The 22,952-nt window shown below is 42.6% G+C and overlaps 1 protein-coding gene across 6 annotated transcripts in view; it reads left to right on the top strand.

Annotated features, from left to right (window-relative positions):
• The first annotated feature begins 3,565 nt into the window (after positions 1-3,565).
• The window catches only part of LOC148055769 (uncharacterized), a 126,566-nt gene continuing 107,179 nt past the window's right edge, over positions 3,566-22,952 (top strand). For 5 of the 6 annotated variants that reach the window (XR_015704907.1, XR_015704908.1, XR_015704906.1 and 2 more), the window contains exons 1-2: positions 3,741-3,920; positions 8,423-8,555. Coding sequence is in view for 3 of the 6 variants with exons in the window: in XM_087758292.1 (XP_087614418.1) it covers positions 8,501-8,555 (55 nt within the window). In the remaining 3 variants the exon portion in view is untranslated. Of the gene's footprint in view, positions 3,695-3,740; positions 3,921-8,422; positions 8,556-22,952 lie in introns of those variants that run through there. The other variant, XM_087758291.1, reaches the window with a different exon arrangement.

The raw sequence follows: 22,952 nt of genomic DNA on the forward strand, positions 1-22,952 counted from the left end.
ACCTGCTTTCATGGTAAGCAATACAAAATACCATGGGCTGGCCTGTGACTGTCTTCAGAGGATGGAAGTTAAGACAAGGTCATAGGTGTACAAGGGGAAATATAACCTTGTCTTACTTTCTCTTTCTCCTGTTGTTTCAGGTTGCCAAATTTTTGGTCCTGTTTTTGTTGGCGTGTCATGTCCTCCCTTCCCGAAATTGGTGGGATTGCAATAAAGAAGTTTTGAGGCAGAGACACAGCAGAAATCTGCCTGTGTCTCTTCTAAGGCCAGCGCAGGAGCAAACCTCCTGAGGTGGGCTGTAACAACTTTCTGCAGAGAGCAAGGAAGACTTGGTAACTACCTGGTCCTTTCTTTGCTCCAGGAATAGTGCAACTACATGCTGTCCCTTCCCTTGGGCAGATGGCGATTTGGATGATAATCTTGCAGTGAGTCCCTCCTGCTTAGCTTGTTCACGCTGTAACTGGGAAGTATTTTCCATGTGCTTGTGCTGTGTTGATGTCTAAAGCTACGGCAAGAAGAGCTGTATCGAGGTAAGCCGTTCAAATTTCATCCAAAGACTTAAAAATAGCACTGTGAAGATAAGTCTAAGGTAGCTCTCTCTGTCTACCGTGTACTTTGCTTAGCATTTCCTTTCACCCTGCAACCCAGCCCATCACTCCCATGTGGTATTACCGTCACCATAGCATATGTTAGTTACTGGACCAGTGCCATTGGTTTCCAGTGAACTAGCACATAGTTTTTGCATATAGCCCTTCTGATAAAATTCTGCATGGTTTCTTTGCCGTGACTCAGTAAATTGAATCCTTCTTGTAGGAGAAAGATGAAAGAGTGCATGAGATAAGCGATTAAAATACCTAAATCTTGTGACGTTCTGTGGGTACCTTGATCAAAAATACTTCAGAGTTGGTGCTTTTGTTGTATGTGAGCCAAAATGGCAGGTACAAATCTTTATCACTGGGTAGATTTTATAAGGTCACCTGTCACCTGAACGCCAGCCACAAAAAATTAGCATCTTAAAAAACTACCATTAATTCTTTTCATACCCCTTTTAATCTTCATTTTAATCCTGGCCTTATACTGTGAGTTCATGCAAGGTGACAAACTGAGACCTTAAAAATGCACCATTTCTCTGGGATTTCATGAACACCTCAAATTTCATGAACTTTACAAGAGTCACGATCAAAAAGTTTAAAAAATCCCCAAGGTTCCTCGTGTCCTTTGTATTCTTCAGAATTAAGCTATGTCAGGTATTTCTGCAAACGGACAGCACGCATTGCAATTTCACTGAACTAAGAGAAAACTTTGAGCTCTTTTTTTTTGCCCTGTTGCATTTTTCTTAACGCTATGAAGAAACCACAGCCAGCAGTAAATCGCAAGAGAGGACAGGCAGTCTTATGTTCTGGAAAGATAATAATTGTCACAACAGTATAAAAAGCTCTCCTTTTTGGCACAGTAACCCAAGTGCTTGAAGAGGATGGCTGCCCCCAAGCTCAGTGAAAGTGTTCACTTTTTCAGGGGTACTTATTAAACCGTAGATTCAACTCTCACGCTGTATATGAGAGAGGTGAAGTAACTATGCAAAAAAGCGAGGGAAAAGGAATTACCGATACTTTACCAGCGCACATGCAACACACAGCATACATCGTTCTCATTCATGAGAGAGCCTTTAGTGATCTGAAACAAGGGAAAAATGTAAGAACTTGTCTTGCAGGTCAGTGTGCAGGGAGCCTGAAGATCTAACAGAGTCTGAAAAATACTACTTGTGGCATATCTTGACACAGAAACCCTGGAGCAAGCACACAGCACGTGCATTGAGTTCCCTATTCTTCAGCTGATGGCTTTGATGTTTTATGACAGTTTTTGAGGCTGATGAGGCAAAACAACCTCAGAATGTGCAAAACCATAGCAACTGCTGCAGGAGGATATATCTGGAGACAAATTGTCCTCATCTCTTCTAATTTTACTGCATTTCTTCCCCTCTAAGCAAACGATGGTTGTCCCCTCCATGAGCGGGTTTTGTTTTGGGATAGGATTGGGTTGGAGTTTCAGAAGAGACTTGAGCCCAGTGATATGCAGGAGTGAGCACACATGCTGAAACCTGCAGTGATTTTGCTGGGATAAGGGAATGCCACCCAGTGTCTGTTGATTATTTATTGGATTAAAAAGTCTGTGGGGGAGAAACCGCTATTGTCCAGACTCTGCCAGGTGCTCCCCAGTACTGTCGGCAGAAGGACACGCAATAGTGATGCCTCCTTCTGGACCCCCAGCGCTGGGCCAGTGGCCTTTGCGGGGGCTACGCTGGTTTGTCTCTCTTGAGCAGAAGCTGGAGGCAGATCTAAGGGGTCTTTCTGATGAAAATTCTCTTGGAAACTGGTGTGTTTCTGTGGAAACTTTCGGTTTAGCAGAGGTGGCCTTTCTGAGGGAGAAAAATGTCTGCTCTCACATTTCTCAACTGCTTTAGTTGTAAGTGGTGCGAATGATGGTTCGTAAGTCATTATTGTCAGCAGGTCTTGATATATTAGATTCAATGAAATCACACACATTTCTTGCTTACTAACACCTTCAAAATATATACGCTCATGCCTCATTTCTGCTTTTTGAAGCAGGAAATATACAAAACAACTTCAAACTTCTCCTTGGGTAGAAAAAGTTAATTTCCAGTGTTTAACAGAAAATTCATGGTAACAAATATATGATTACAAATTGTCAAATTAATTTTTACTTTTATCATAAGACACTGTTTTAGCTTACCGCTTGAGTACTAAGAGATTTGGGAAATAAAGCAGTCCCACAAGGATCCAGACTGACCCATCCTTTTTGCTGCAAACAAGCTGCGAACGAGAAGACTTTAGTCAAAACCAGCCAGGACCCGCACAAAGGGGGTCAGCACTGAGTGGGTGCTGGCGAGCCCAGCTAGCCGTGCGGTTACTTTAATACAGAGCCTCCCTCAAATTCCTGGAATTGATCAGTTGTTAACTCCAAGGAAAAGAGTTGTGTAGCTGAAGGGAATGGAGGCAATTTTTGAGTGGCATCGTAATTTCTCCTGAGACCTTTCCTGGAGACCGGTGTGCCCTTACACTATGGATAGGAGAACTGCAGCTGAATTAGCCAATGCAATGCCACCGCTCTCTGTCGTCTGAAAGCCTTTTATTACCAAAGAAAGAAAATCCCTACGGAAAGCGAAGCCGTGTTATCTACTTGTCCGGGTAAAATCTCCTCATGATTTTTCCACCTGCTTCGCAGGGTCCCAGACAGCAAAGCTGGACACAGGGGTCTCTCTCAGCTCCCCGTGCAGCGTGGGCCGCAGGGGCTGGCAATTCCTACCCGAATCACAATTACTCTTTTTGAAACAGTGTCCAGCTTAATAAATGAGTGGGGTTTATTGTGCCCCAAACTGGGAGAAATCTACCCAAAGATTCCCCCCAACCCCTCACAGAAAAAGCTGCTTGTTAGATTTCTACACACACACACACACACACACCCCCCGCCCCGCCGGCCCCGGGAGCTGCAGGCACCGCCACCCCCGCCGACCCCTCACACCCACCCTCTCCGCCGCGTCCCCACCGCCGCTGCCGCCCCCGGGCTCCCGCCGCGGCCGCGGGAGCGGAGCGGGAACGGGGCGGCCCGTGCTGCCGCCCGCCGCCCGCCGGGGAAGGCCGCGGCTGAGGAGACACCTGGGTTTCCCTGGCAACAGGTAGGCGCCCGCCGCGGCGGCCGGGGCAGCCGGGGTTTCCCCGCTACGCGCGCCGACGCGCCTTTGGCGGGCCCCGGGAGCGCCTCACCGGCCGGGGACGACCCGGCAGAGTCAGGCCGGGGGGCCGGCCGCCGCCGCGGGGCAGCCCCCGGGCCAGTCCCGCCGCTCCCTCGCAGGAGGGAGCTGGGGGGCCGGGCGAGGAGCGGGCCCCGCCCGCAGCGGGAAGGTAAGCGGGCCCTGCCGGTGCGGGGTCGGGGGGATGGAGGGGACCTGGGACAGCGCTCGGGATCAGGTGCAGGGGCTTACCCCGGGCCGTGGCGTGCCTCACCTGGCCTGGCCCGAGGACTGGCGGTTAGGGTGCAGCTCCTCAGCCCGGATCAGGGCCCCGTTTCCCCGGGGCCGGGGCTTGCAGACTTCCCCCCCACTGTCCCCCGCCTCCGCCACCCCGCTTTGCCTGACTGGGGCTTCTCCACTCCCAGTCTCCACCACCTCGCTGGGCTTCGCCACCAGCCTCTTCGTGCCTGGGCGGCTTTTTGCGGCAGGCGTGTGCGCCCGCTGCTTCCCGCCACCGCCCGAGCCTGCCTGCGCCCCCAGAGCCCACTTTGCTTTTGCGTGGGCCTGAGCTCAGCGAGGCGGCGTCTCCCCTTCCATCTGTACCAGCCAGCAAAGGCTTGTCTGCTTCCCGCTTCATTTCCTTCTTGTTTACATTTATCCTCAGTGAAGGCTGGCAGGTCACCGGCCTCACTGGCGCCTTTTCCCCTCTCTGTCAGCACCGGAGCGCTCAGCACCCTGCCCACCAGGGCGCTGGTCCCCGTGCTCCATCTTAGTGCCCGCCAGGCTTTCTGTCCGCTGTCCCAGGCATGTAGGTATGGATGCCTGCCGGTTAATCTCCACTTCTTCTGCTGGGCACAGACGCATCAGGTTGGGCACAGGATTGCTGTAATGAGGCTATGTGGCTCCTGGATGGGAGCTGGCTCCTGTGTGGGCGGTGAGCTCATGTCTGTCTGCACGTGCCCCCGTAGACAGACATGCCCGCCGTCCAAAGCTCTGTTCCCTTGGCAGGTTGTGGGTCCCCTACCAGGGGGGATGCCTCGGTCACATCCTGGGATACACGAGAGGAAACGGCCTCTCAGCGCCAGGCATCATTTCTGATATTCACTGCTGGGTGAGGTCAGACGGAGATGGGCAGTACTGTAAGGCTTGCCATGTTGTGGCCAAGTAACTCCTTTCCTACCGCTGCTTCTTTCCCTGAATCTCAAACCTAAAGCACAGGGAAGGACAAAAGAGAACTATGGATGTCCTGGTACATATTCTTAAAAAAAAACCTTTACAAAAACTGAAACCATAAAAAAATCTTTAAGGAAAGTTCTTTAAAAAAATTATCCCCACTTAAAATTTGCCTATTTATTTTGTAACAGTAATGCTTCAGTAATGCTTGCTGCTGAAGTTAAATGTCAAATAGTCTTCCCATAAAACTTCTCAAGAAAATGGGTCTGATTGGTGACCTCAGGCACTAATACAACAATAGCAAATAGGCCACAACATCACAGACAAAGATACAAATTGACATTGAATGTCAATTAACAGAAGGCTTTATCCACATTTTTTTATTGCACGCAAGAGCTCTGGACTCTGCTTTGTCCCTGTGTTTCCTTTGTGTTGTGTTTGCAGAAAAAGAAAAGGGGCACAAAGCTCCCTTTATTTTATTAAAACCAGAAGTTGTTTATAATTCTGTGGCCAGTGTGATATTTCCTGATAATGTAAAAACTCAATTCAAAAAGGAAATAATGTGTTACCTTGCATTGTTCCCCCAAATAACTCAGAGGGAGGTAACTTGATAAAAACATTTTTATCATACCCTCTGGTTAGTTAAGTGTAGTTGCTATGTTTCCAAAAATAGATAGTCCCCGAGTGTGCCTGAAATCTGCAACACGGAGGTCAGTTCTGTGTCACGCGTAGCCTTTTCTGCCACAGCCATTCTGCCTTAAAATTGTCAGAGACTTCTCCTCTGTCTGTTTCTTTAATTCACTCATAATTTTGCATTGTTCTACAGAGTAGATGCATACTTGTAATCAGAGAGAGACAAGCTTGTAATCAGAAAGTAGCCAACAATAGTTGTTTGATGCCAGAAAACTAAAAAACGTTCACAGGTTTGAAATAAGGGAAATTATCACTTTTTATGGCTTCTGGCAGAACTCCATGACTAACTTCCTTAAGAAATGTATCTACTAAATAATGAATAATGAACCAATATCTCTTTAAACTCTCCACAGAATCGTTTCTTTGTCTTACTTTTCAATGACTTATAATGTTTTGGCTTTCCCAGCATTATTGATATTAAATCAGCTCGCTGACTGTGGGGATGTCTTTGCAAAGAGAGCGGCCAGGAATTGCGCAAAGCCCAGGAGGAGTGTGCTGGGGCCGGAGCTGGGAGATTGGAGCCATTGCAGAAGGAGCGGGATGCTTTTCCTTGTACTTAGCTTCAGGCATAGACATGGCTTACTCTTTCCCTCAGTCAAAAAAAGGAACTTCAGAGGTTTAAACATACACTCGGACAGCTGCTAATGATTCTTTTCATACATTTCAAAATCTACATGCCATATTTCAATCTCCAGCCTTCTGGGCGTTTGTGTCTAATTAGGCTGGAGGGCCTCCAGTTCGAGATTACCTATGCTGCTTGGTGCCCAATTTCTTTATATGACTTTGGCAATAAAGGAGATTACCGTGGGTTTATGTGCAAGCAAATTAGGGACAGATGTAAGCATTCTTGTAAGCCCTATTCCTGCTTTCTTAGCACTGATTGAATTCCACCATCATCTGGTTCTTTCTACATGAAATGACAAATGTGCCGATTATAGCATATTTGTTACTCTGTAAGACACGAGGCTTTTAAATACTTTGTCTTCTCTTGCCTTTATTTTTTTTCAAGGGAGAAACAATGCTGCTTCAAGAAAAGCTTCCCAGTTCCAGGTTGAAATAATGAAAAAGAGGAAAGGACTCTGAGCTGAGCTATACATAGCACAGCAACAAATGTCTTGGGCTTGTTTATGTTTTCGTAACAGCTTAGAGTAGAATGGAGAACACACAATACATAGCACGTGAATTGGCGTTTAGCACTATGAAGTAATATTCCATTGGTTAGGACTCCTATTTACTACTACTTTAGAAAAAAAAGTCCCTGTGCATTATTGGAGGAATATGGAAAGACTGCTATGGCTGTCTCCTCAGCCACCACTGAATAAATAAACCAGATCTTTATTCTCCAGATTGTTGTCCACTTTATGAGTGCTAGATGGACTGTTAGGATGTTATCGCTGGTTTTGTCAAGTGAAAGCTTGATGCGAAATCCCAATTCCAGTGAACTAAATGACAAAATTTACTGAACAATAGTTTCACCTTGGATGTCAGGAAGACTGGATACATATTGAAAGGCAGACACCACCTTAAATGAACCTTAAAAATATTTGGAAATATGTGTTAAAATGTGATTTGTGAAATGCTAGGTGGCAGGGATGAAACCCAAATATTAAAGTACTCTTCTAAATGAATAAACCAATTTTTTTAAATGATAGCAAATATCTACAAATCTTCTGGTACTTGGCATCCTGCAGTCTTACATAACTGAATATATATTTTAAGTGCCTAACTTCAGACACTGGTAGGTGAATATTTTAGATTAATAACTACAAAGATAATGCACTCCAGAAAACATCAGATTCTGCACAGTTATAATTTTGGAATATTAGACCTACAGCTCAGAAATACCGTGTTTGAAAACAAAATTTGTCATGACCTCATTAGGAAGACCTAAGAATAACTGTCTCCTGACATCTAAACTCCTGTTTAAAGAGAAATCTTAGGGATCCTTACCTCAGGTCCCCCTCTGACAGCTCTACGGAAATGTTCTGATGCCGAGATGGTAAGGAATAGTGCACCATGAAAAGTGAGTGTCTTCTGCCTGTCAGGCTCCCAGATTTTTGCTTGTGATTGCACAGTTGATAGAGTCAGTTTTATTTCTTTGAAGAAAAAAGATTACAGGTGAAACACTGATACCTAATTCTTAGATTTAAATTATATGACATTAATTAAGCAGTTCCACATTTTAGAATGCCCTAAAAAAATCAACACCTCGTGTTTACAGGACTTGGAGCCACAGTAAACTCATTATTCCTAACATTACATATATTATGAAAAAGAAAAAAGGCTGCCTGAATGTCAAATAGTGACAAATGTGTACATCCAACAGAAATACCGTGCAGCCACCCTTTTGTAGGCAACTTCTACATTAAAGGAATTTCCTTCCTTTATGAAGTGCTGAGTCAGCTGGGGAAGGCAATCACATCTGAAATGTCTCTGCTTTCATCTCTGGAATATGGAGGAGTAAGCAGCAAGGGGGCATTGCCTGGTGTCAAGAGCAGCCAGAGAGGCTTGGCCCTGAATGCTCAGAAGTGGGCACATCTGTCCTGTTAAAGGTCCCATGCCTTGTTCTGTACCTCTCCAAACCATGGTGAGGGATAGCCTTGCAATGCCTTTGAAATCTGTGCCTAAACTTTGTGGCATGAGCCTCTAGCTATTTAGGAATACAATTGCGCACTTTGATGTATCGTATGGTCATTCATTTTCACAGAAAGCAAAGTGACTGCTCAATAATAGAATGTGCCTTCAGAAGAAGCTGATCTGCTTTTCGTGGGAAAACTAACACTTTAAAACCCCTTTTTTATCCCGTAGCATTCCAGAGATCAGCATAAATCTGCAAGTGTTAACCTTGAAGAGGAAACTGTTTGATGCTCAGCCCTGAAGGAGGAAATGCAGGTGTTCTTGCGCCAGAGAACAAACTTAGGAGATCTCAGAATGTACAAACGTGAGTCCACCTGGTCTCTGCCAAAATAGCTTTATAGTGAAGGGCTTCAGAAACGTTTTTAGGTAAATCGGATAGGTGTTTCCCAGTGTTTCAAATGTAAAGGAGAGGATAAATGCCTTAATAAGTTAGGAAGGCAGTAGCCGTATTTATCAAAAAGAGAAAAGGAACCCAGATGACAGAATTATCAATATTTTGCAGAGAAAAAAACGTTATGGTAGTATGAAGCAGTATACTGCAGTGGGTTAGTGGCTTTGTCTTTTGGTCTCAGAACACTAACCTGAACTCTGAAAAAGCATTTGGGGAAGAAATATGCTTAGAGACCGAGACTGGACTTTGTGTAATGTTACAAATGAACTGCAAGTGGCATTTTGGGGTTTCTTTTGGTTTGTATAAAATTGGAGTAGGGCTCTGTGGCATGGATAGTTCTACTTTTTTTCAGCACTTTCTGAAGTCATTGTAGCTGCAGCTTGGCTGTCATGTTCTTCCTTTAATTGGAAGCTGGCCAAGGGGACGGTTGGCAAGCCTGTTTTTTGGAAGTCTGGACATTATCTTGCTGCTCTGGGGCCTCTGCAGTATTAATAAACCACAAATAAACTTCCTGGCATTTCTTTAACGACATTATGGTTAAAGAACAATCAGTTTAAGCCTTCAGAGAATAGCTGTTGCAGAAGAACGGAAAACACAGTCCACGACATCTAGCAAATGACTTTTCTTTGCTAAAACAAAAAGGCTTGTTGGATCTTTGCACGGCAGAAAGTATAGTCCTGGGACATAGTATAAATAATAAACTGCCACTAATAAATATAGCCCTTCCACTCTAGAATCTTATGCATACTGGTTAAGAATCTCTTTTCCTCACTTAATCTGCATATGACATTCATTGAATTTTGTGTCCTGATCTTCAATTTATGTTTTGGGATCTTATCTTGAAAATGCCGTTCAAGTTACTATCTAGTGTGAATCTCAGCTGGCCAGAGCCAAGAAAATATGCCTAGATTTAGCAGGGATCTACTTACCTTCCCTTGGACAGGAGGCTGCAGGCAGAATTGCTCTGCTGTGTATGTGAAAGACCATTAAAAAGCGTGTTCTGTAGAAACCCGCTGTGTGGGAATGCTGCAGCGTGAGCCAGGAGTCCATCTGGTCGATGCTGCCACTCTTTGAGGAGCTGAGTGGCATGGCCAGCAAGAAGCCCCTATCTGTGCCATGAGTCTTTGGTCAGCAGTGTCTTGCAGGTGGATTTTTCAATAGCAGAGAAGAGGACTCTGGGGGATGCATGTAAGGATTTTTCTTGACGGTGTAGTTCTGTATTGAGTATCATGGTAGCTGTAGTCAGCAATATCACAGCTTTTCCTCTCCTACGGTGTATCTCTGTGTGACATGCAAATGACTAATGAGTAGCTAATTAAGCATAAGTGGTCATGATTTTATTCTGTTTTCCTGTAATAAATATATTCAAGTCCCTGTTCTCACTGGTTTATGAAAATGACCAATTTCGTAGTGCTGCAAACAAGTTTCAAGACAAAAAAAAACCCTGTAAATCTTTTTCTTTCTGTCTAAGAATGTTAAACTTGATGACCAAAAAGACAAAGAAAACCCAACAAAGAAAAATTATTGCTATGGAAATCCCCAAGTGGGAAGTTAGGGGTGTGAAGGTTTTATAAAATAAAAGTTAAGGACTTCAGGAAATTGATGAAGGCACACAAAAATCTCGATGGTGAATAGAATTATGGGTCAAATATCTTTTTCTTGCCTTTTTTTTATTTTAAAGAAGCATAGTAAGAACACAAGAAGTCTGAACAAAAGAATGGGCTATTGCTGGGTGAAAAATGTCAGTTAGAATTAGAATGAAGTAGTCATTGAATTACTTCTCTTCACGTGTCGGTGAAGGACAGGCTGCTGCACCTCTGCTGATGGTGATCATGAAGTATGTAACACCCTCCTCCACCTTTGCTGTGCTGCTGTGCTACTGTGTGAACTACTGTTGTGCTACTGTGTGAACTGTTACTATTAGGCATATTTAAACATCTGGACCTGACAACTAATACCCAGAAGTTTTTAAGGAATTCACTGGAGAGTTCTGTGGGTTATGAAGCTTGAATTTTTCAGTATGCTTTGGAACACAGAGAAATTACAGAGAACTTGGGAATTTGTCACCAATGCTTTAAAAAGGAATCTTCTGGATAATTGCAAGACTATCAATTTGGCTCTGGACCTGGAAAAAGTAAAAGAAATTCTCCTACTGGACTACATTTAAACTTCCTGTCATTCTTTAAGACTAGTCACCCGTGATTTTTGGAAAACAGATTTTATCAACCTGACTCTTCATTCCTTTCTTTATTCTCTTATTTGAGAGATAACAAATACAGTTTGATCGATGCCATCATGTTGAAGTAATATATAATATGCTTCTGTGAGGCATGATTTTTTGATGAAGTAACTAGACTGAAATGAAATCAATGCAATGCTTCTTAAGTGGACTAAAAGCTGGCAGAAAGGCTATGAAACATGACTGTAAATGGGGCATCCTCACTGAGTATGTGCCTTTCTGTTGGATCCTATAAAAACTGGTTATTATCAGTAACTGTTTAGCACTTTTATTGATGACCTAGATGCTAACAATACCAGTTTTCCACAGGACTAAGGGAAATTTAAGAAAGAAGATAGCTGTCTGATGCAAAGAGATCTGTCAGTGTTAGTGAAGTGGGTGCAAGATGTAGTGTATCACAAATGAGGTTTTAGTGAGCTCGTGTGGCTCTTGGACACATGCTTGGCAGTACTGAGTAAGGATAGAGAAGTATTTTGCATATACAAATCATGTTCCTACAACTAAACATGATTTTAAGAAGAAGAAAGGGGGTTCAGTAGTGTCATGACAATAAAAGACTAGGAAAAATTGAACTCCAAGGTCACTATCTACTAGATTTACCAAAGAGGGGTGGCTCAGTATCGCTTGCTCTGTTTATGTACAAATTCTGGTTCATCATATGGGTAAAGGCATTCTTCAGTGTAGCCAGCAAAGGCGTAAAAAAATGTGATGTCTGGAAAGTGAAACTGGACCCCAGCAAGGTTTGCCTTTGTAACAGTCAGGTAAACTGACCACTGGAATATCAATATCAGTACCAACATTATTTAAAAAGAAATGCTAGTTAAAAAAGGCTGTGATTCTGAAAGTCTTGTGTTTTTCAGATCTGAACTCTAAGAGGGCTCCTGTCATGTAAGAAGTATTACCTAAGTTCAATCTTTTTTGTGCTTAATACAGACATTTCCAAGAGAAGTATGGGTCTCTTTCTCCAAGGGCTTAATTGTTTAGCGAACTTCGAAGCTGTATTCAGGCCTCTGAACATGGATGAAACTTAATTTAGTCCCTTGCTCTGCTCAGAATTTATATGAAAGAATTGGCTTTATGTTAAAGTTTTTATTGTCAGGAATGGAAGCAGGGAAAGTCCTGTGTATATTTTAGAACGTGGCAGATGTCTGTATGCCACACTCCTCTCTCCTGTTGCTCTCTTACCCTGTTGCTTGAGACTTCCTAAATTACCAGGACAAAGAGAATGGGAATTTGACGTACATATTCCTTCTGTTCTCTGATGCAGCTTGTTTTGGCCTGTAACTAGAGCAGCTGAATGTAGTGTTCAACTCGGGCAACTTTTCTGAATTAGCCAAATGCCGTAAGGGGCAAAGATGAAATTTTTACTTTGAGCTGGATGAAGTTCTGGACTGCTCTTGACAGAGGTTTCACCAAAACCCTGGTAGTGAGTTTGCCTGTGACTGTGTTTATATTATTGCCCTTTGAGAGAATTTCGTGGCTCTCTGCAGGGCAGTGATTTCTTGAGATTATACTGAAATTTCTTAATGTTGAAGTGATGTGTGACAGAAAGCAAAAGCAACTTCAGTATTACAGCTTAGATGTCTTGGTTAGCCCAAGGGATCTCAGATGCACAGAGACAGGTTCTACTCTGCTTCATGTTCTCAAGAATCAGTAGAATTTAGAAATTTGATCTTTAGATAGTCCATCGTGTTTAAGTACAGCCCTGATTATCCGTCCATTTTCTGCTTATGCTGTTCACTACTAAGAGGGCTCTGGAAATAATGCATGAAAAAGTCTTGCATCTGGAGCAGTTAATGCTCACCTGTATGTTTTTCACCGTTTTGCTAATTAAAACACAGCAATGAAAAATGCTATTCAGTTGAATCACGGTATTTCATATAAAATTACTAAAGTTAGTAATGATATGTACCTTTTCTTTATCACTTTTGTCCACTGGAACAATTTATCCTTCCATCCTACTAAAACTGAAAATAATGAAGCTGGCTTGCTTAGCGGAGGACTTTGGAATGACATGCCCAGATCACCTAGAAACAGAGCCAGGATTCGTATCTGGGAATCCCAAGCTGCTTTTGTATTCACTAGACCATGCTGATGACACCACTAAATACAGAATTTGGGAAGTACCCAAGTGCAAAGGCATAACCAAATTTCAGGACTTGCTTTAGGAATATACTAAGAATGTTTTTTATGATGATAAGCTCTTTTTCAAATAGATTTTTTTAAATTTATAAAACTATAAACAGAAAATGTGACCCTCCATCCTTGTTCTCAAGAGCAAATTTACATTTTTTTCCTATGACCATAAAAATACTTGCATTTTTTTTCCTGTTCCAGTTACTGCATTGAAAGCTTACCCTTTGTTCATGTTCAGTTCCTGTCTTCAGTTTACCTATGATAGCACGCATAGTCTATGTTCTCCAGCAGTTGCAGCAGCACTTATATGTAGGAGCTGTTTGTAAAATCAGTAGAAGTATCACTTTTTCCTCTTTGAAGTCATGCCTTAAAATGATCCTTTCTCCACAATTTTTGGCACCAACTGAATTTCTTGTAAGAGCTGATCATTTCCCAGTGGGCGTAAAAAGAACGTCTAGTTGCTTTCTTTTGCCCGCCCCCTCCCCAATTTGTGCTGAGCTGTGCCCTCCTGTTTTACAGTTGGATTGGAGGTGCCTCTGATAAAGGGCTGTCTGTTGTTCAAATGGGACTTTGTGTAATGATCTCTTATTCTTGTGTCCAGGTCTTTAAGTGTTACAGTCTACAAATTATCATCCTTATCTCTTTTTGTCTTGCTCTGTCTTGCGGAAAGAATGAACGTGGATGTCTCAGTCGTAGCCAGGACTATCGGTTTCCTCACTGTGAAGATGAGGGTTCCTGCTGCATGTGTCTATATTCCAGTGACCTGCCCAACGGTAGACATTGCAAACTCATCTGGGAGGACCTCTGTTCACCTGACATGTCTGCTCTGAAGATTCTGGTTATTAAAGCATCTGTATGAAATTTACTGTCTTAGGTTAGCCTTACGCTTGTTTGCTGAGGTTTGTAAATCTAGTTGCTGAATCAGTTTGATCTCCACAATCACTGGTATCTTTCCAAAGACAGAAGTAGTATTCAATGAATATTTACCATTAACTGTTCAGTTAAATATTATCACATTTCATTAACACCAAGCTTAATTAGAACCCCAGAAAGGACAGTCTAATCTCTGTTTGAATAACTGCACCAACCTGCCACAATGTAAATCAAGGTTTTAGCAGGGTAATTCAACAACCTTGCCTTGTTAGTTAAATGATTAAACATCTGCTGTGTTGAAGAGAGAAACATGCTTCGTCTTACACTTGCAGCTCGTCCAATAGCTAGAAATTGAAGCTGTTGACTATCAGTGACTAATAGCTTGAAGTCCTGTTTCTGTGGCACGTTGCAGTTGGCAAGTCTGTCTGCTTCAAGGTTCCAGGGAAAAGTGTGATACTTTCTGAAAAAAAAAAAGAAAAAAAAAGCCCAAATAATTCTGTCTTTCACTTATTACTCTGAATTGTATGCACACAGAAATACACCCAATATAAACTTAGAAATATTATTTTATGTTTAAACTTCGAAGTTAAAAACAACATGAGATTTATTTTAAAGCTTACAACCAATACTGTGAAAAACACAAAACTCATCAGAGTTATCATCTGTTTTGTTAAATGTTGATCAAACACAAGCAAGGCTTGTATTTTTTAATGTTGGAACAGGAGCATACCATGTAATCTGCACTGTGTGGTGCTGCAGTAACTAAATTGTACCAGTAAGGTACATTATTCCCATGCAGTGGTGTAAACCCTGCTGGCTTCCCCTACTGGTGCACCGCTTTTCCCCTGCCCCTGGATGCAGCAGAGGGGTAGGAGTTTTGGAGAAGCTGGCTGGGTGTCCCTGGCCGGCAGCCTCATCTGCTTGCAGTGTGCCTGCTGCAGATTTGACTGCTTAATGGCCTGCCTCAATGGAAAAGAAATACATGCCAATGGCATGGGAATACATGCCAAGAGAGAAGTACTAATTAGAAGCTTTCTGCTTGCAGTCTAGCACCCAGCCATAGGTGCATGAGTATTTTGTATGACCAGTAGCTATTTATGGATAACTCCTAAACACAAGCACTGGGAGGGTTAGCAAGATGTACAGTATTTGATACTTTGCCCTTTCCACAAACATCAGGGTCACAGCACTAAAGAACTGCAATGAGGTCATAAAAATATTCTTTTTTTTCCAAGCTTTAAAGATCAGCACTATTTGTCATGAAGCAAAATGGCTTGGAAGTTGAACTTCTGTTCCCACAATTGTATTTAAGAAGTGCTCATGAATCTTGACAGACTTATGAGTGATTGTAAGCAGCTGAATGAAAACAATAGGCCTGCGATAGCCATGGGACATGGGTGGGCCCCACCGTCAGCGTATCTGCACTGATGAAGTCTTGCGTGGCAGGTAGGCTATGTCAGGGCAGAGCCCCGGGACCTCAGGCAGTCACATTGCAACACATTTAAGCTTCAATTCCAGCTATTCCTCAGCTGCTCAAACACTCTGTCTGAAGAAATGTGTTAAATAAAGTGCATTTTGCATGCTTTTTTTAAAGAGGCTGAATTGTGTCTTCCCGTGATGCAAATTCACATCTAAGAACATGCTGGCTGTCATAGCTTTAACCCCAACCCACTCTCTTAGTTCAGGGAGGCATATGTTGCCAGCTCAAGGCTGGCTCAGAGAGAGGTAAATACAGATGGGTCCATGTGTATGTGTGTTCATCTATATGTTTATAGATAAATGTTGTATTAACATGAATATAATTAACTGAGGAAAAGATAATTCCTGGAGAAGTTGTTTAGGACTGAAAGTCTTATGTGGCCAAAGGCAGAAAAGCTTACAAAGGGATGAATTTTCTTGATGCCTAGACCTTACTTCTTAAAAGATGAAGAGAAGATAGAGAAAGGGAGAAGCAGGGTATAAAAAAGCAAAGTGGTGAGATTGTTGATTGTGGTAATTGAGGATAGACTGATAACGGGAAGAAGTTGCTTGTAATTTACTGCCCACTTACAAATTACAGAGGGAAAGAAATAGCTATTCTGCACAACCTGATATGACAGAGGCCCTTTTCCATCTGTAACTAACTAAAAATGTACTGTGGTTTTGTAATTCCATGTAACTGAATCAGAATCAGTAAACCACTTTTTGCTTCTTTCTTTTAAATGCAACTGCTTTTGGGTAGAAAATGTTTCCTAATGTCTCCTAAACTCTTTAAGTGGAGTTTAAGTGGAGTACATGAAGATCTATTCTGCACAAAGGAATGCTGTAGTCTGAAATCTGTATTTTGGAATAATGATAAATTTGGAATCAGATAAATTTCTTTATAAGACCTGAGAAGCTAACTACCTAATTGCATTGAACAGGCTTTAAGTTTAAACATTATGATCATATTAAATTACATATGTATAATTTTAAGGAAGCAGTGTATTGATCTGTAGAACATTGAGAAGATACTAGTTCTGTAAAAAAACATTTCTGGAAATATATTACTTCAGGCTAAAAAGCTGTTTATATACAAAATCTTTCATATCCCACATACATTTAAGGCGGTGTAGTCTGTCTATAAAGATCTTCTGCAGCTTACTGTTTGATCTGAACACCATGTAAGAAGAGCTCTGCTTGTGATGAAGTTTTGTGTAATTGAAAGCCCAAATGAAGAAGATGCCTAGTAGGGAATTAATAAAATGCACAAGCTATGAATAAATGGACGCTCCGAAGTTAGTATATGAGGTGCTTTTTATTTCTACAACCTGAAATGCTAATTTCAAAGAAGAAACTACAAAAGATGGAAAGAAATTGCAACCACTGTCACACTCAGAAGGTCTGTGTGACACAAGGCAGGTGAAAGAAAAGATGAGATCACAAAAGAGGTATTTTTGCAAGAAAAAAAAAGGCTTTTACCAGACTACAAATAAAACCAAAATGCAGTGAAGAATTAGAAACTAGGTACTTTAAACAGCGGAGGGAATTCCATAGTCCAACAGTACTACACAGGTGGGAAAGATTGTATCCTACTTACTGCATTTTAATTTCTGTATCAGTTGAGGTACGTTGTTTTCAGAAAAAAGAGATGCGATCTGATTATCTGGTAATTCAGCCAACCCATTATGATGTTTAATTTGCAAATGTTCATGACTTAGAACATTTCACTAAGCAGCTGATAGCGTGAGGAAGAGTTAAAGCTGTCAGTTGAGCCTCCTGCTGTGCAGGGAGTGTGTTGGTAGAAGTAGCTGCAAAAGACCAAGACAGATCTGCAAGTCGGGCTCCTGCTACATCAGCTTGGAATGAAATCGATACATGGATGAGACAGGATTTTCGTCCTCTGTGTTCTTCAAGGAGATACACTCATGGCAAGGATTTGATGAGTGGAATTGTTGGACTATATCTGAGCAGTGCTACACAGAGATATAATACTTTGTGTCCTCAAGTCTCCAGGGAGAACTACAAGACAACAGGATTAACTATGAGAGTGGATTCGCTCTGTAGACAGAAACTCTTGTCTACATGATTGGAATAGATAATTGATGGAAGAACAGATAGTGCAGACTTCTGGAGCAGATTAGTTTTGCACTTTTCTTTTTCTCATTACAGCCTTTGTCATGAAAATGAATATACTTTGTGCAATTTTCTGTTCTCCTTACAGTCATGGCACTGGAAATGTTATCACTTTTGATTTTTCCAATTTTTACATTCCTAAGGCCTGATATAATTATTTTCTCATAATATATTCTCTGTTTCAGTGTCTTTATAAAAAAATTAGCATTAGTGGAGTTTGGTAGGAAATTATATTCTTCCCTGACAAACTAAAGATGGTATTGTTTAAAGGAATAATTAATTATCTTAGGAAAGCCATTTTCATTACGACCTAGTTTTACTAGCTGGTTAAGCATAAGAAAAAGTGGTGATGAGGACTTTCCGTAGACGCTAAGAAGGGAAGGCGCTGTATTGCTATAGTCTGACCTCCAGCATGAAAGAGATCCAGGGATTCTTGCATCTGACTCTACTGCTAGAAAGTCATCTAGCTTTGATCTGCCAGTGGCAAATGATGGAGGATCTAACACAAGCTTTTGGAGAGCAATTCGATGACTACTTCTTCTGGTGAAAACCAATGAAATTGAAAATAACTGGAATAACTTTCTATTTGTGGGATGAATTGTCTGTCACAGGCATACAACCTTAAAAAAATCTTTTAAAAAGTTTAAATCTTTAGAAAGGGGTTCTAGCTTCAAAGAATTACTTGACAGATATCCTTTGGCTTCTGCTGTACTGGACTTCTCATTCATAAGCTCTCACTGTTCAAACCATATGCCTTATTTCTAGACTGAAACTATCTAGTTTTAGTTTCTAGCTTCTGCATTTTTTAAAATCTTTTTGTCTTTTATATTATTCAACATCAAAATAGTGAGCAGGGATGTCTATTTTTGGTGTCTGCATGGTTTGTAGGAAGCACAGACTTGTTTCAGTTAGGTCACTCAGCACCTTCAGTTCACACCCCAGTCAGGGTTGGAGGGATTAAAACCCACACAGAATTCATAATTGCCTGTAATTGCTAAAGAATATTAATAGGATAAAGTTGTACACCAAAGATCAGCAACACTTGCTTCTCTTCTGTACCTAATGTAGCTGATGATAGCAAATTCTAAAGATTGTGTCCTTATTGCCCTTGAAATGAAGCTAGACTGTGAGAAATACAGCAATAGATATATAGCTGATAGGAATGGTATTTCTTAAAATGGTGTGTTGGTACATGTATGTTCCTGGAGCTTACTGGTATCCCTCTGATGAGATGTTCCTTAGTTATATAATATCTACATATAATATATCTCCCATTCTTATCATAAGGTTTTCTGGACAGAATGCATTCTCACCTATGGTGATATTACTTTTCCACATCTGTCTTGTAACAAACTGGCTTATACTTTCATTTTCATGCCCATTAAAAAAAAAGCCTTAAAATGGCTTAAAATGGGCTGCCCCCTTTTGGAGACAATCAGACTTTGTTTCAATGGTTTTTAAGAACAATCCCGAGGAGAAATACCAGTAATCTGAAGAGAGAATCCTGAGCAGAGCAAGCCACTGCAGTGCAGAACATAATTCATAGAAAGCATTTGACAATAGCATTTTTGATGATTCATTCTCCTGACTCAGATGGCAGAGAGAACCAGGCATGGGAACAGTGTATTTTTGCAATAAAAGAATGAGAGATGCAAGGGCGCACTTCTTGTGATGACCCTGGAAGTGATAGCAGGTTATCCTGGTGTCTGTTCTGGGCCGGGTCATGATGGGTGGGGGAGAGGGAGGGAGTGCACAATCAGGAAATGTATGAATGCAATCTAAATTAGTGAAGGATTTGGGGAAAATGTCTAACCAAGTATAGCTGATGACTATAAATATGACTGGTAAAGATAATTTCAGTTGCTGTAGGGCATGCAGTATTGTGTGACATCCTGTTTTTTTTCATAAATTGTTCTGTGAGGTGGGGGCAGTTTTGCACAAGATTGTTTTCATAGTGTTGTGTCTCGTATTTGCATTACCCTGTGACTAACTAGCGATGAGGTCTGCCTGAAGCTTTACGCACTGCTGAGCTGCAATAAAATCTCTTTGCCCTGTGAACACTCCAGTATCTGACATTGTGGTTGTTTTAATGGGATTATTTTTTCTTGCACAAGGGTGCCGATTTGGGCCTCCCTTGTCTGCCTGGCCCTGTCTGTCATGGAGCTTGTTGGATTTTGGTAGCTTGGTGATGCCTGTCCCTTTGTCGAATTTGGCTGGAACCAGCCTGCATGTTTAAAAGCATGGGGAGAAAAGTGCCAGTGTTCAGACAAACCTGTTTCTCAAGGAATCTAGCATAAAATGAAGAGCACAGAATTAGTGTAGCTCTTGGTAACTGGATTAAAACTACCTACCTTCAAAAGAATTGCCATGCAGGCAGTTTTCCTGGGGAGGCCCCTATTTGGGAATTTTTCAACTTGAATTGGGGTGGGAGGGAAAACCAGGTGCACTATGCCTGTGATTTGCAAATCTCACACCCCGTGTGGTCCAACCAGATGTGCCTGACAGCTCTTGGCACACAACAAATACATACCTAGCGACACGCTGAGTCAGAGACTGTAAGTATCCCAGAAACAGAAGGATCCCTTTTGCAGGGCAGTCATGACCACATTTTTAATCTGGTCATAAGCCTTTTCCCCATCTGCTGCTGAGGAGACCTCCAGTAAGAGAGTGGCCAGGTGTGGGATGTACAAGTTGCAGTGGTAGCGGTGCTCAGGGACTGGGCAAGAAATGGTCAGAGGTGCTATGTGAGACATTTTCCACTGAGCCCCAGCCTTCTCGCACTCCTGGTCCTGCCGTGAATGTACAGTGGTTCCTCTGCGCGCCTGGCTGCCGGCTGGGGCTGCCTGCAGCTCGACTGCGCTGTGCGTGCACACAGGCTCTGGCCGAGCGAGCCGGGAGGCCCAGCGCCAGTGCTATGGACGGACACTTCAGGTGGAGTGTGAAGTACTGATGTTTTTGCTGGCTACTGCCTCTTTGTGCTGGCCTTCAGAGGATGGTTCAGGTTTATTTTTGACCAATGAAGCATAAGAAGGTCCTTGAAACCCAGGGAGAGTGAAGGGAGATGGGGCGATACAGGTTCCTCCCCATCTTTAATTTTCATAGTTTTCATAATTTCATAATTTTCATTTTTTGTTGCTTTCATTGCTGCCTCTACGCGTTTCTGCACACTAACTTTATAAATGCACGGAAGTCTGTAAACTTTACATCGTCTTTCCTTCAAAGTTGGCTTATCCTGGCCAGGGAGTCTTCCGCAAGACTATATGAGTCACAAAAAGTAGCAATATGCTAAGTTAAATACAGTAAATGATTTATCTCCTCTCCCTCTGGTTTGTGTTTTGAAATGTGTGCTGCGCGGTTTGATAGCTTCCTACCACTGCTGCCAGGCCACCTGTCCCGCACTGCGTCCAGATCTTTGTCTCCAAAAATACCACTGCAGCTCAGACAAACAGCTTGGCAGCCATGCCAAGGAAGACCTTTAAAATGACGATCTCGTATCGCCACAATGGGAGAGAAAGATATATTACACGTCTGACCCAACACTTCAGAATTAGAGAGCTGGAAATACCACGCTATGTCTAAAACGCACGTAGTGAATTGATCAGCCTCTGGAAACAGGCGTTGTCTGGCTTCACGATGGTTAAGGTAGTACTACTGCTTTCTGTGATATAGTCTGATTTTTTGGTCTGGGTTTGTTTTTTTTTTTTTTTGATCAGTGACTCAAGCTATTAGCATTGGTAAATTAGGCTTTTATCCCTTGCCATAAACCCAGTGCTTTTTCTCTGCTTACTCTTCCTTTTTTGCCTGTTAGTGAAGCTACTGTAAGTATGTGAGGCTGTGGACAGACACTTGAAGTTTTCGAAGAATCAGGTTAAATGTAAACAGACAATTAAGTGGGTGACCCACTGAGATTTAGGTCTCCAGAAGCAGTAGGGTTGCCTCTATACTTTTGTTGCTGTTGGTTTGGTTCATATAGACTTTGCCCATATGTTTCCATACCCAAGCTAGCTAGCGGCAGCCCAGAAGGCGGCAGGGAGCCTGGCGCTGGCAGCACCCTCGCTGGATAGGACTGTTAGTGCTGAGCCCTTGGCTGCTGCGGCTGGACGTTGGAGCTAGGTGGTGGCCCCGATGCTGGCCCATGTGAGCTGGCATTGCAGTCACTGGGACTGCAGACACTCGTCTTCTGCTGGACATCATAGAGAGAGCAAGAGAATGGGGTTGCAGTCGCTTGGGATTTATTTGTTGGATGGATGGATGTCCACAGAGCTGCAGGGCGAAAAAACCCAAGCAGGATGCAGCGCCTGCAAAGCGTCCTTGTCCCTGGCAGCAGCATCCTCTGGTGCGCAGCGGGGGAACTTCGGGGATGACACATCCTTGCTGCTGGGCTCTGCAGAAGGCGCTACTTTGCAAGCCATCACAATGGGCTGCCCCATATCCTCTGGGTCCAGGCCAACATTGATTGTGAGAGAGACATGGCGAAGCCACTTTGTAAGTGCACAGCATTCAAGGGGACAACGTGGGGGAGGCAAAATGTCTCAAGTTTCTGCCTACGTGCAGATAGAATAAGGAAGCACGTCTGTTAAAACAAAAGGTCCGTGTTGCTTGTTTGGTTTTAAGCAACTTTCCATCCTCCCATTGAAAGAAGCCCTTGGGGTGAAAGGAGTGCAGTTGCGAGGGTTTAATATTGTTGGCGTCTGTTTCTACCGAGGTTACATAATTGCTGTTTTCCTGGGAAATGAAATCATGGAAATGAAAAACTAAATCCACCAGAGCATAAGCAGGCACAACTTTGATTTCAGGCACCTGTCTGTGCCAGTATTTAATTTGGCACAGGAAACGTAGCATCAAAATTAATATAAACAAGTAGTACAGGAATAATGGCACAACTGGCATTCAGACACCGAGATGTGAGAACACATCCCTCCCCAGCATGGGAAACTTCACAGCATGTAGTGTGTGTGGGGGATGAGGTCAATGTCAGGAGCAGGCGAGGAGAGTCCCGTGCAGCAGGAATGTCAGGGGAGGTTTGGGAAATACACTTGCAGAAACCCAACAGCCCACACCTTAAATGAATTGGAAGCAGAGAAGGGCAAGCTGCAACCAAAGAAGAGAAGCTGGAAGGCTGTAAGGCCTTTCCTCTGTCTCGCCTTAGTAATTATCTCTTGTTTGCAGAGCTTCCATTAATTGGAATGCATTTCCTAATGAAATTAGGCTGGCAGCCAGTATTCAAGTCTTTTTACTGCTAGGGAAAATTTGTTCTTTGAGCAACGCAGCCATTGATTTTTGTTTGTGTTTTCATTCATCATGAGACTGTTACGTGCCAAAAATTCCACGCTCCGTCATATTGCCTTGGACAGTCTGAGTTATTTGATTTATTCCTTTGCTCCTGTGTCTCGAAAACTGAATTCTACAGCAGTGCCCCATTTGTAGTTACTTTGTTGTATGGTTTTCACACCCCGCCCTGTTTTTTT

Source organism: Nipponia nippon, unplaced genomic scaffold (assembly GCF_047370975.1).
Source record: "Nipponia nippon isolate SJK-2023a ecotype South Korea unplaced genomic scaffold, ASM4737097v1 scaffold_2, whole genome shotgun sequence".
Taxonomy (NCBI): domain Eukaryota; kingdom Metazoa; phylum Chordata; class Aves; order Pelecaniformes; family Threskiornithidae; genus Nipponia; species Nipponia nippon.